The 13,359-nt window shown below is 34.9% G+C and overlaps 1 protein-coding gene and 1 long non-coding RNA gene across 6 annotated transcripts; both read right to left on the reverse strand.

Moving 5' to 3' along the window:
- Positions 1–275: 275 nt before the first annotated feature.
- Positions 276–1,881, reverse strand: LOC132800317 (uncharacterized). The gene is made up of 3 exons (XR_009635351.1): positions 781–1,881; positions 462–677; positions 276–372 (listed from the first exon to the last, which is right to left on the reverse strand). It is a non-coding gene; the product is annotated as an uncharacterized LOC132800317 (long non-coding RNA).
- A 2,969-nt stretch (positions 1,882–4,850) lies between these two features.
- On the reverse strand, positions 4,851–13,124 carry LOC132800116 (putative disease resistance RPP13-like protein 1). Of its 5 annotated transcripts, none has more exons than XM_060813102.1 (7): positions 12,775–13,124; positions 6,826–10,492; positions 5,997–6,080; positions 5,865–5,910; positions 5,608–5,711; positions 5,416–5,449; positions 4,851–5,145 (listed from the first exon to the last, which is right to left on the reverse strand). In XM_060813102.1, exon 2 carries the CDS (start codon positions 10,430–10,432, stop codon positions 6,866–6,868), a length of 3,567 nt encoding a protein of 1,188 aa, XP_060669085.1. In that variant the 5' UTR covers positions 10,433–10,492; positions 12,775–13,124; the 3' UTR covers positions 4,851–5,145; positions 5,416–5,449; positions 5,608–5,711; positions 5,865–5,910; positions 5,997–6,080; positions 6,826–6,865. The 5 variants fall into 5 exon arrangements, with proteins under 5 accessions (XP_060669085.1, XP_060669084.1, XP_060669086.1 ...); XM_060813101.1 differs by adding an exon at positions 5,270–5,321 and having other exon boundaries at positions 5,997–10,492; XM_060813103.1 differs by lacking the exon at positions 5,997–6,080.
- Between the last annotated feature and the right edge of the window lie 235 nt (positions 13,125–13,359).

Below are 13,359 nucleotides of genomic sequence, written 5' to 3' on the forward strand. Positions count from 1 at the left end.
CGGTGTAGTACAATCATCATCCTCCTTCCTACCATTGGAACCGTCTATGGGTGCATCAAATTCTTCAGCTTGCTCTCCAACAGACGGTACCACAGGGGATGATGGTCTAACCGAAGATGACGGTGAATGGCTATGCATATGATGCTCGGCCTGCAAAACACAATGATTATTTTTGCAGTTCCCAAACTCTAACAACAAATAATTGCTGAATTACAATATGTAATTTAATAATGCTGAAGCACTAAAGTAAAGTATACTAAGTTGTCTAAATGATACCTGATGCTTTTGTTGGTCAATAACAGAACTAAGCATCTTCCTTAACGCTGCCATCTCTTTATTTAAGTCATCAAATTTTGCCTCCAAGCAAGCAAGCTAATCAATATCAATATCCAAAACATAAGTCAACATATATTAGTACAACATATGAAATACAAATTTGCGTGCAAGTAACAATTGCATACCCTGAAATTAGCATTTGGAGGGCCACTAGAATGCTCCTCAGCTTTGGACGCATCTTCAGCGCTAACATCTTTAGCGCCAACATCTTTAGCGCCAACTATTGGTGCTACAATTGGAGGTGACGTGTAGCGAACTTCATGTATGTCAACTGCTATTGTTCGCCAGTAATCCATAGTCTTCTCCTCATCGGAAGCATCTAACCTCCAGTGCAAAACATACTACATGCAATGAAGAAAGGAAAAAAAAGTAAATTTGGAAACTGACTATGGTAATGTAACTTGAATGAGTCGTACCATGTAGTCTAAACAAAATTTGCCTTACATTGCTATTGGAGGAGAACCAATTATGGACAGCAAAATGGTTCGGTTGCCTTGAAGTATGCCATCCAAGGATCCTCGGACAACGGGTTTCCAACCGGTCGGCATATTGGTTACCAAAATCAGGGATTGCTTCAAACCCCCACACCTACAAAATACAAATTATAGGTTATTAAATATAAATTTTAAGTAAACGCTACATGTATTAAATATATTACCGTACCTGAAACACCAATGGAAAACCTTTTAGGTCATAATACTGTGATATATTCTTTACTGCACGTCCTCGTCCTCATTGCTGGAATGCATTGTGGAATGAGTTGATCGTCTCCTTGTAGCTCAGAATGCCCCAAGGGTAGGAATTAAATACGTCGAGATCAGCAACCAAATCAATGAATTTTTTTTTTATTTGAACCTTCGGATCCATTCCGAGTACACCATGAACTAAGAAATATAGTAACGCAATTCTAATAGCATCCCAATCATCCACAAAAAGTGTATCCTTGAATAGTCATTCTAGTTCGGGCGGTTTCAAGTCACTCCTGTCATCTAGCAACCTCGTGCGCAGCTCATTTCCTTTGGAAATTTGCATATCATACATCGAAGGGTACCTACAAAACTTTAACCCACTAATGAGTGCGAATTCCCACTTCGTAAACCGCACTGCAGATCCGCCGAAGTTAAACTCCAGTACTTCTGAATTGTTGGACACAACTTGTCTGCAAAGCAGGTGATGCACTAACTGACCAGAGAACCGGAGGTTCTTCATGTCAAGTAAGTGTCCAAAACATGTTTGTCTATACTTTTCGAGCTGCTCACTTGTGAGGACACTTGTAATTACTTTGTTCGCCTCTATTGGATTTCCGAATGAATGTGCCCTAACTTTATTTATATCGGCATCCTGCAACATCCGTTCCTTTGGAGCATCGATGGGCTGCAATATGAATTACATAAATGGAACTGACATCAACGATTTAATCATACCCTATTTTTCCACCCTAACTTGATAATAATAATTTCCAACTAAATCTTAAGACATATGGGTTCACATTTTTGCACAAGTGGTAATTACCGATGAAACCATCGGTAATCAACCTACAATGAACTAAAAAAAAAGCCCGATGGCCTATCGGCAATTACCGATGGCCATCGGGTGAAGTTTTTTTTCAGTTTTCACATTCATGAATAAATACTGTCACATGTCTTATCATTTACCGCACAAAACAACATAAATGAATATAAAACTTACCATATCAGATGGGGGAGAGGAAAGTGGAATGTGCCCTCGAAGTTTGGTGCTTTCCGTCTCAGATTTGGATTTCTGCCTAGTAGTACGTTGACGCTTAGAGTCGGGTGCTGCTGTGCTACCACCGAGTCTCTTACTTTCCACCTTCTTAACTCCCTTCTTCGGTTGACGTCGCAAGTTCCTCTTTGGTGCCATTATAAAGTACAACCTACAAATGTACATTGACAACATTAATAAACTTTTATCTACCTTTAACAACATTGTCAACTATGTATACATACATGTATAAATATCCACAATCCTCAATTTCATACGCTCTCTTCCTAAGGATATTGTGCATGCCATAACATTTACTGAACATTTAATGTATAGCAGTGTGCATGCCATCTAAATCTTTCTATCTTCTTCTTCTTTAATTTTTTATTTTTTTCTTTTTTGGGGATAAAGTGTTTGCGTGTTTGCTTCTAGCTAACCATGTACCTAAAATTTTATGCATCGATCTTCTCTCTCTCTTTCTCTCTCTCTCTCTCTCTCTCTATATATATATATCTATACCTTTAGAAAGTACTAACTCTGGAATTCTCAACTTCAATTCTAATTAATCATAAAGTATTTTTCTCTTATCTCCATGTACTGATTTTTAGTAATAAATTACCCTAGCAAAAAGGAAGAAGAAAAAACTTAAAAGAAAAAAGAAGGTCTGAAAAGCAACTAAGATTTCTAATGCAGCTATAGTCTAAAGTGAGGTTTTAATAGAGCAACCCACAATTGTGGCCAATTATGATGCTACATGCAGAAGCAGATAAAGTGAAATATTGAAATGACTGGAGAGGAAGTAGTCAATTCACCTAAAATAGAAAAACAAGAAAGTGAAGTATAGAGGTGGAAGACTAGATAGAAGCGACGCAACAGACAGATTGTTATAAGCCAATCAAAAGCAGTCCTTAGACTGTATATATACATATCATATTCATGTTATATTTAATTATTTCTTACCATACAATATATGTCTAAAAAATGTGCACAGAAAGTTGCAGACTATAATCTGAACATATAGGTTAAGCTGGACTGCAACATGTCCACCACTTCTATATGAGTATGTCAACTAATGTAGCTACATCTCTTCCCCATACTGCTTGTGTTTAACCTGATTTGGTTGTAAAAGCTCAGACCTACCGACACCTATATATGCTATACAAATCATTCACTTCATATTTATTTTATCTGTATACAAATCCAAAAAGAAATATAATTAGTTTCCTAAGGGTCAAGTACGTTTTTAAAAAAATTCTTCTTTTCAACCCACAAAAGAAGTTTTCTAGACAGAGTTTGAGTATCATGCACTAGTGAGATAACACCTTTAGCTTAAGGATTTAAACTTTGATCAGGGTAAAAATCCTTATATCCCTAAGTTGTAACAAATACATATATATACATATGTTATGTTTTTTTATTACAAACTAACATTATTACAAACTAACATTATTCTTCATCAAATTCATTGATTTCCCTGCCTTCATCCTTTATTTATTTTCCATGCTCAGGGATGTCTGTCGATGGAACCCAAAAAAAAACATTTTTTTATAAAAATTTAAAAATATATATATATATATATTAAAAAACGACGTGTCATCTGGGTGTCGTTCATCCCAGACGACATGTCGTTCAATCCATCTTCAACCTTTGTCCGGGTCGACCCGAACCCGCCTAAACCAGTACCGACCCGATTCTTGACCCGTTTATTTCTTCCACCTCCGGCCACCGATCAAGGCCAAACGGGTCCCATTTTTTTCCTCTCTTCATTTCCTACTAATGCCCAATATCAATCTATCCTAAATCTTCAAAAAATAAACCCGCCTAAACCAGTACCGACCCGATTCTTCACCGGTTATTTCTTCCACCTCCGGCCACCAATCAAGGCCAAACCGGTCCCATTTTTTTCCTCTCTTCATTTCCTACTAATGCCCAATATCAATCTATCCTAAATCTTCAAAAAATATAAACACAAAAAATATAAATAATAATCCACACTCCACGGCAACGAGAAATAAACACAAAGCCAAATCCACACAAAAACAACCCACACCGGTCCCACGGCAACAAATAAACAAAAAGATTCAACCAATTACCTTATTCCCTGTGTGCTGAGATGAGATCCTAATGTTTGGCTTTTCCACGACAGCTTCGGTTTGGTTGTTTGTATTTGTGTGTTCGTGTAAAGCCATTTGTTTGCTTTTTTTGTATTTTTGTATTTGTATGAAAGTGTAAAGACGTTTAGAAAAGGAAAAGTTGATTTTTGTTTGGTTTTAAAAATAAGAGTATATGTAAGTAATTGTTTTTTGTTTGAAGGTTATAAGGGATATTGAGGGGTAGATCAAAAAAGATATGAATTGAAAGGGCAAAATTCATGAAGCTCGGTCCTATGGGGGTATTGGGCCAAATTCCCCGGAAGTTGACTACGATGGACCGGATCTACTGGTTTGAGTAGGCACTGAATAGTTAGGAGATCGAACCCAGAAATGTTAAATGGGAGTGTATAAGGCTGGTTTGAAGGTGTATCTAGAACCTCAAGCGTTTCATTCCCAAGGCCTATTTTGGAAGCCCAAGTGCATGCCAAATTTTCCTTCCAATTGGGATTGGGTCCTTTCTTTCACTTTGAACGCATACCGTCCTGAAGTTTGTAGTTGAATATGCCAAGTGTGTTTGATGATATACATATATATATATATATATATATTTTTCCCCAAGCCATAGTTCCATGCTATTAGATTGGAGATTTTTGAATATATCTATATATATATATATATATATGTAAGTTAGAGGTAAACTTTTCGCTTATAAGGTGCTGAAATACATTCTTAAACGTTAGGCAATTACACAATCTTTTACTGCATGGAAAGCAAGAACATCAACATTAGTAAGGAAATAAAAGGAATATTTGCTGTACGTTGAATGCATGTTTAAATTCCGTTAGCTATTGAATAAGATTAGAGAATCTAATAGTACTACTGCAGCATCAGCAACCAAGAAAGTTGCGCAATTTGTAAGTTGGAGATCTCCCCCATAACTAAATAGAAGCTTTGCCTTGTTGAGATCAGTCAGAGGGGTCTGACAATTGCAACCCTGTCAACAGTTCATCAAAGTAATGAGAATCAAGGACCAGGACTATCACATTTACATATATATATCCATACTCTAACAAAGATCAAGGAAAAGTAGATCTTAAAAATAGCTGCACAGAAATTACCACTAGGCAAATAAAATGTTGTCATATTCTTTAAACACACTAAATTAAATTTCTGCAGGAAAAAAAAAAAAAATTCACCGTCTTAGATTGAAACTGGTATAAATCACATTATGTTTTATTGATGTATAATACATGGTTTTTCTTACCTGAATAAGATAAGAAAGTCCATCTTCTGAGAGCCTAAACATTGAAAGTAAAATCGGTTATGCAGGGGAAGCTGACTGCAATAAACAAATTGCTGGCAGTATATGGAGCTCAAAACCCCAGCATTTCTCTGATAAGAATTCAAAGGGGCAAAAGTGCATTGTAGCAATGTTATAGCAGTATAGAATTGTTACCTGAAGACTGAATGGTCAAAAGATGTTGTAAGTTGATATCTGCCCTCAAGCTAAAGTAAAAGCTTGGTATTATTGAAATCCCGAGGGGACTGAGATTGGTAACCCTGTGAAGATCAGTTCATTAAAGTAATGAGAGGCAATGAAAATTTAATAGTTTTTCTATATACTTCAAGATTAAAGATAAAGAATTAAGGAGTTAAAAGAGAAGAATATGAAAATATGTAAACTGACACAGTTAACAGATAAGCAGATCTTACAATAGCTCTAAAGATATTACAATTTGGCCATACATCATGTAAATTCCTGCATAAAATAAGCCATTGTCTTAGATTGAAACTGGTACAAAACACATATTTTTCAAACAATGTGTAATACATGGTTTTTAATACCTGAATGAGTTAAGAAAGTCCATCTTTGGAAACTTTTACATCTGAAGTAAAACGGTTTCGCAGGGGATGCTCACAGCAAGAAGACTATTTAATTGTTGGATTACAAGAAATGAAAGTTCAACAGTTTCATGGGTAAGAGTTCGAATCTCAAAAGCACTATGAAACAATCAAAGAGATTTATGATAGCAGATAAAGTAGTCACATGTAGACTACACTGGAATGGTCAAGAAGATCTAGGAAAACAAAATGTTTGCTCCCAAAATTGTAACTACAATTAAGAGAAGTTGGAAATGAAATCTTAATTAAAACAGTGAGGAAAAGAGTTCATAAGTTGTAACATATCAAGACAACAAAAATAAATCAAATGCTGGGAGATAATAGTGGATATATTACTGCTGGGCTTGAGGCAGAGAGTGAAGAAACGGTCAGCAAGTTAACATTATATCAAGTACAACTACTTTTATTTGAAGGAAAAGAGGAGAGAAGATTATTCAGTGGTTTTTATCAGAAACACTTTACAGTGGCAGTGAGAGTTCAAATATTTTGAACTGGAAAATAAAATTATATATTGTAGGATAAGCAGGGGAGAGATGTCGGATGATGATGATCACAATAAATTTAAACAATCTGAAGCAAAAATTTTGAAAACTTGAGTAATCTAATTGAGAATGTATGCCAACAAATCCTTTTCAGATGAGTCAAACGGCATTTATCAAAAAAAATTTAATTTTACAGAGAATTTTTAGAACCAATGGTGATTATATTGAGTTCAACTGGGGAAAAAATAAAATAGTATATTAGAAAGAGTATTTAAAAAAAAAAAAAATACCTGAAAACTTTTAGAGATGGACAATTGTGTGTAGAACACGTCACCGTATGTCTTTTAAATCTTCAAGTGTATATATTATGCGAGGGACATGAGCAATCTTGGGCCAATCTTCCCCTGTCTCTTTCTGGCACCGTGGAATTAGTAAATTAGAGCCTCTGATATCCAACACAGAAAGAGATTGTGGCAGCCTTTCTTCTGGCAAGCACAGGAGCTTTTCGCACCGAGTAATCATCAAACTTTGAAGGGAGGTAAGGTTTCGAAAGGCGTTGGCATTTAGCGATTTGAGGTTTGGAAGATTACTGAGCTTGATAGAAGTGAGAGAGGTAGGCAGCCCTTCATCTTCTTCTACCAGGCATTGCAGCTGATCGCATGAATAAATGTACAATTCTCCAAGGGAGACGAGGTGTCCAATCCCATCTAGGGATTTGAGGTTTGGCAGACATTGTAGCTTCAGAGAAGTAAGAGAAACGAGCCTCCGCAGATTGCCTCCCGAAACCTTTTCACACTGGCTGATATCAAGTGAGTTTAAATGGCATGGCCAACCCTCTTCCGACAATGACACCAATTCACTGCATTCATCTATCTGAATACTTTTAATGTGGGAAGGCAATCTCCCTTGAGGAAACGACTTCATTGTGTGACAACATCTTAAATACAACTTGTCAAGCGATGGACATTCACACCTTGATAATGAACCCACCAGGTCGTCACTACTTTGAATAATTGAAAGATGTGTCAAGGATGGAAGATAATCTGGTATGCAAGCACCATTTAGCTCTGGACAATCTGAAAACCAGAGACCCTCGAGATTTAAGAAAACTCCACCACAACTCTCTTTGCTACATCCCATCAATGACCACTCCTTCCATCGTGGCATATTCGAAAAACTTAAACTACATAACGACTTGAATGGTTTACTGTCAACTGAAGAAAAACCATCATAAAAAAATTCATTGCCTATTCTCTCCACCATATCAAATCCTCTAATCGATAACGATCCCAAGGAAGGTAACTGGCCCAGAGGTGGCAACCAACAACAATTTTTACAATTAGATAGCTCCACAGAACCTAAACAAGAGAATGAAGGATGTCCTATCCAACCTGGGAAGCTTCTACCTTTATAATTTCTGATTTCCAAATATTCTAGATTAGCCGTGTGAGGTTGAAGTGTCTCAAGTACCTTCCATGCTTCATGTGAATCTTGAGTACTATCACCCTTCCACTCCAAGAGCAGTTCACGAATAAGCTTCTTATCCTTCAAATTGGCCTCCGAAACATCTTCAACATTTACTACATTCTCAAGATTTGTAATGCACAATTTACCACCCAGATTTTGAAATTTACTTAGCTCTTTAATATTGGATTCGATGTTTTTGCCTACAGCAAACTGTCCTAAACTTTCCAGACTTTTCAAGTTTGAGAGTTGTGGTGGCATCTCTCTTAAACTTGTCCCATCAATGTCGAGATGTTGCAAATTGCTTAGCATTGTGATATTGGATGGTAAAAGAGTAAGCTGTCTACAACCATTTAACTTTAAAGTACGCAAGTCGTGCAAATTACATACCCTGTCAGGTATCCTTCTAATTGCACTACGAGATAAGTCTAAGTACCTTAAATGCATCAAATTGTCAATCGTATCTGGCAACTGACTAAGTTCAAGACAAAAATGCAGTATTAGTGTCTGCAAATTGTACAATGAACAAATTATATCAGGTACTTTTTTAATTTCAGAACCAGACAAATGCAAATACCGTAAAAGCGTTAAACCACCCATTGAATCAAAAACCTTTGTACTAAGAGGATTCCTATGTGTAAATGAATTTTTAGGCATAGAAAGCACTCTTAGGTATTGCATTGATTGCAATTGTGGAAAACTTTTGTCGTATTGTTCTTTGGATATAGAACCAGCATCTAATACTAGCAAAGCGCGCAAAACCTTATTTTCACAACCAGCTCTTAGTTTCTTGATATCATAGGACTGATGCATCAAAAGTGATAAATGACGAGTCTTTTTTGTCATAATGCCCCATGAGTAGTTGTCATCCAACGTCAAACAAGATTCTCCTGATACAAATTGAGCAAGATCATTCAGAAGATCATGCATGGTAAGTCCATCAAATGAGGAAACATGAAAGAATGACCTCGATACTAGATCTTTAACATATTCATTTCCAACTTCTTCTAGTGGCTTGTTTCTTTGGGGTTGCAAAAGATCTTCTGCCATCCATAGTCTAATTAATTTTCCCTTTTCAATTGTATAATCTTTAGGAAATATTGAGCAATAAGCAAAACATCGTTTTAAACGTGGAGGCAGATAGTAATAACTCAACCATAAAGCTGGAAGAATATTATTCTCTTGTTGAGGTAACTCCCATATATCACTCTCTAGTATGTTTTCCCAAGCCTTGGGATCTAGTTCCAAATGCAAAAGACCACCTAGTGACTTTACTGCTAAAGGTAGACCTTTGCATTTTTTTACGATTTTTCTACCAATTACTTCCAAAAGATCTGGATATGCTGTTGGCTCTACACTACTGAAAGCATGTTTTGAAAATAACTGCCAAGAATCTTCATCCGATATCGTTTGCAGTTCATGCTTTGGGACATTACCAATCTTCGATGCAATGTTTTCATTGCGTGTTGTCATGATGATTTTACTTCCATTTGCAGCAGAATCAAATGGAATCTTTAATGCACACCAAGTTTGATAGTTCACATTCCATATATCATCAAGGACAAGGAGAATTTTTTTTCCATCCAAAAGCTGCTCTAGTTTTTTTTGAAGTTGAAATGTTTCTGTGATACTGCAGTTTTCTGATTCAGTAACAGCCTGATAAATCATTTTTGTCAAGGTAAATACATCAGATTCCTCAGATACTGTGATCCACGCTTTGACATCAAAAGGTTTCTCCATGATTTTGTTGTCAATACCCGTGTAAACAAGCTGAGCAAGGGTGGTCTTGCCAATCCCACCCATGCCAACGATGGGAATTACACATATTTTATCACCACCCACGTGATGATCAGATAACAGCAACTTCATGATGGCTTCCTTATCATCATCCCTCCCATAAATATCAGATTCTTTAACCAAAGTAGCTTCAGATATCCTTCGAAAAGGTCTGGTTTCGACACCTTCAATCAAACGATGGCCATCCTTTTGTTCCAGAATAAATTGCAGGGTGCTAATGATATTCGCTATCCTCTCTTCTACTTTCTTAACATCGAATCTAGATGGTAGGAAGTTGCGTACCTTGCGTACCTTGAGCAGAATTTTCCGTCTTCTAGATTGATTAGCTTCCAGCTTGGATCGCAAAGCTTCATTGTTGATCTCAGAAACCAAGTCCTCTGCATCGTAGATTGCATCTTTGAGCTCCTGAAGCCACTCCCTCACAGCTCCATCAGTGATTTGTTTCCTCTCAGCATCGTTCAGTACTTGGTTAGCTGTCAATAACATGGTCTTCAACTTCCTGAGCCCTTCTTCGATCTTCTTTCCACGAATCTTCTTTCCACGAATGAAATCAACGACCTCCCAAGAATCCATTTTGGAAAACAAAAGCTCAAGTGAAGCAGAGAGGAAAGCACCAGCAACCAGTTCAAGAGCCATAGTTGGTCTTTCAAAAAACAAAGTTGAAATAGATATGACGGGAAGGTTCAGAAATCTGAACTGCGAACAGAGAGAGTAGTCAGTCTTTGCAGACTCTTCAAAAGCATAAAGATAAAAGCTGAGAAAGACAGAAGAGAAAGCAATATAATTGATGGTAGGACCCAACTTAGGCTTTTGCCTATTCTTTACTACTCAGTAACAATTTGACAAAAATTTAGTTGAAAATTCAATATTGCACCGCTAAAAATGAAAGATTACACAATAGGAACTAGCTAACAAAATGTCAGATGGTAAATGGCATTCGGTAAACATTGTTGAATCCTCAAACTTGGAGAGAGTGTTTTTCTCATTACTAGTCCAAGTACTTCAATTGCTTAAGGGCAAATTAATTTGTATAAAATATCTTAACTGTCACATGGTTTTTTATTGTATTGTTAGGTTTACTTACATGGATATGGAGATTTTTTACTAACTCGTTTTATTTTTTTTATTTTATTTTTTAATTTTGCTAAAAAATATTGGATAAATAAATAATTTGAAACAGCATAGGAAAATCTAAATTAGAAATAACAGAAAACTAATATATTGATGTAAGAGTTTGAGTATAAAGTCGTCTGGAAATCCGAGCATTTAGTTTTAACATTTCTCATCTCTATATTCATGTCTACATTTCGAAATTTATTTTACTTGTACAATGCATCGGAGGACAACTGATAAGTCCATCAGATGAATGTATATGAGGAATTATTTTTCAATTAATTTCAACTGTGCTTTAATTTCCAATCCACATACATATTGAAATACTTAATATGAAGGAGCTGCACTGTCTTCTACTACATAGAATGCAAGAACATTAACATTAAGATGAATAGAAAGAAAGATTTAAAATTTTTTGATTACATATAAAAGTTCAATGAGCTATTCAATGAGATTAAAAACTGTACTACTGCAATTTCAGCAATTAGGAACGAGATTTGTAAACATAACAAGAGTTTAGTCAAGTAAATAAGAAACAATGAAGATCTAAAAACAATAAAATCCAAAAAATTGAGGGATAGAAGAAGAGGGCATTTTCGGATTTTAATACAAAAGGGAGTGTATAAGGCTGGTTTATTGGTGTATCTAGAACTTTCGACTGTATATCGGGCTGGTCTTGTGGTGTATCTGGAACTTTTCAAACGCTCAATTCAAAGTGTTTGAAGCCCAAGTACATTTCTAAGGTGGCCTATTGGGTAGGTTCTATGTGAGTCTCTGCATGCCGAACTTTCCACCCAATTGAAAATTTGGGTCCTTCGTTGACGGATTGCATGATTTACACCCCCCCCCAAAAAAAAAAAAAAAAAAAAGGGAAAAAGTGATGATATTATTTTTCAGTCTTAAAAAGAAAAAAGTGTCCTAAAACAAAAAAAAAAAAAGAAAAGAAAAAGAAATCTTACCAAGAAAATGTTTTCCATAATAACTTATAATACCAGATTCTATTTTGGAATATTAATTTCACTAAAATAAAGAAAGAAAATAATAAAACTGCAATAGAAATCGTAAACAATTTTGATGAGAAAAAGAGAGGCTCTGCATTTTCTTCTCATTATAATAATATTATTTTATGTTTTTCCATAATTCTCTTTTAAACAAAAATTAAAAACTAATAATCCTTTATCGTTATTTTCTTTTTGTTGCTTTATTTTTTTTAATGCATATCCAATAACTTTCTGATGGAAAGTTTCTATTCTTTCGCAGAAAGCAATTAGCCAATAGATTTGTTCAATTTAGCATTGATTAAAACTTACAATTGATTCAATCAACACTTATTTAATTTATACTTAATTCAATCATGGATTCAGATAATATTGATAAATATTTTCAACCAAATTATGCAACAGAATTATAATTAATTTTGCCATATTCTTGATTTTTATTATATTGCTTATAAGTCTAATACATAAACTACAACACATCTTAATTAGTCAATTCTTCAATTACTAACAGGTCTTACTGAGTAAAAGATTTAGTTGGTAAGGATTTGTTAGTTATTACCAATCATCATCCATATATACATGCCGTGTATGCATCATTGAAGTTTTCCCCAAAAAAAACATTTTTTGAAAAATTATACAAATGCTTAGCTTAGCTTCCAACTAGAATAGGTCTTGTTGTGGACTACTAAAAAATACTTCAGTGTAATTTTAAAATTCAAAACTAATATTATTTATTATTATTATTATTATTTTGTGTTTTTTGAATCAGTAAATTCAAAAACGACTCATTCGATACAAGTGCATTGAAAATAATCCCACAAGTCTATCCACGAAACCTGAATTCATTAAAAATAAAAAGGAAATTACCTTATGAGCTCGAGTTGTTATGCCGACACTTTGATCGCTGTCGTTGTTCTTTCCGTGCAAAAACGAACCAAACCAACTTCCAAAAGATAATCAGGGCATCGACCTCTTTGTTGAGATTGAAGGGAAGCTCTCAGATATCACAACTGCCAACAGAGAGTATTCGAGCAAAATGATTAATTTGCAAAAACAGATTTTTTGTAAGCTGCAATTAGATTGAAGCAAATAACTTTGCAAGCTCAAAAAAAGAAAAAAGAAGTCTTCGCAGTCTTCGGAAGCAAAAAGGAAGATGCTGAGAAGATAGAAAACAATAATTCATGGTAGGACCCAACTTAGTTTGTGATTGCTTTGGAGGTTCATAATTAATTCTAAGTATTTTATAATTTTAGCTAGTTAAAAATTTGCTTTTAGAGATGGAATAGTAATTTTAAAATTTTGATTGTTTTATAATTAGGATAGATAAATTTGAATGCCTTAAAGAATTTTAATTAATCAATATAATATCATATCATATTTATTTTTTATTTTATCAAATAATTATACTTAAATTAAAATCCTCTTCTTTTTTTTCAATAAAATACTAAAACT

This window comes from Ziziphus jujuba, chromosome 12 (genome assembly GCF_031755915.1).
Source record: "Ziziphus jujuba cultivar Dongzao chromosome 12, ASM3175591v1".
Lineage (NCBI taxonomy): Eukaryota > Viridiplantae > Streptophyta > Magnoliopsida > Rosales > Rhamnaceae > Ziziphus > Ziziphus jujuba.

What these genes read in the sequence shown, in the direction of transcription:
- LOC132800116 (XM_060813104.1), bottom strand. Translation starts at nt 10,432, where the DNA reads ATGGCTCTTGAACTGGTTGCTGGTGCTTTCCTCTCTGCTTCACTTGAG.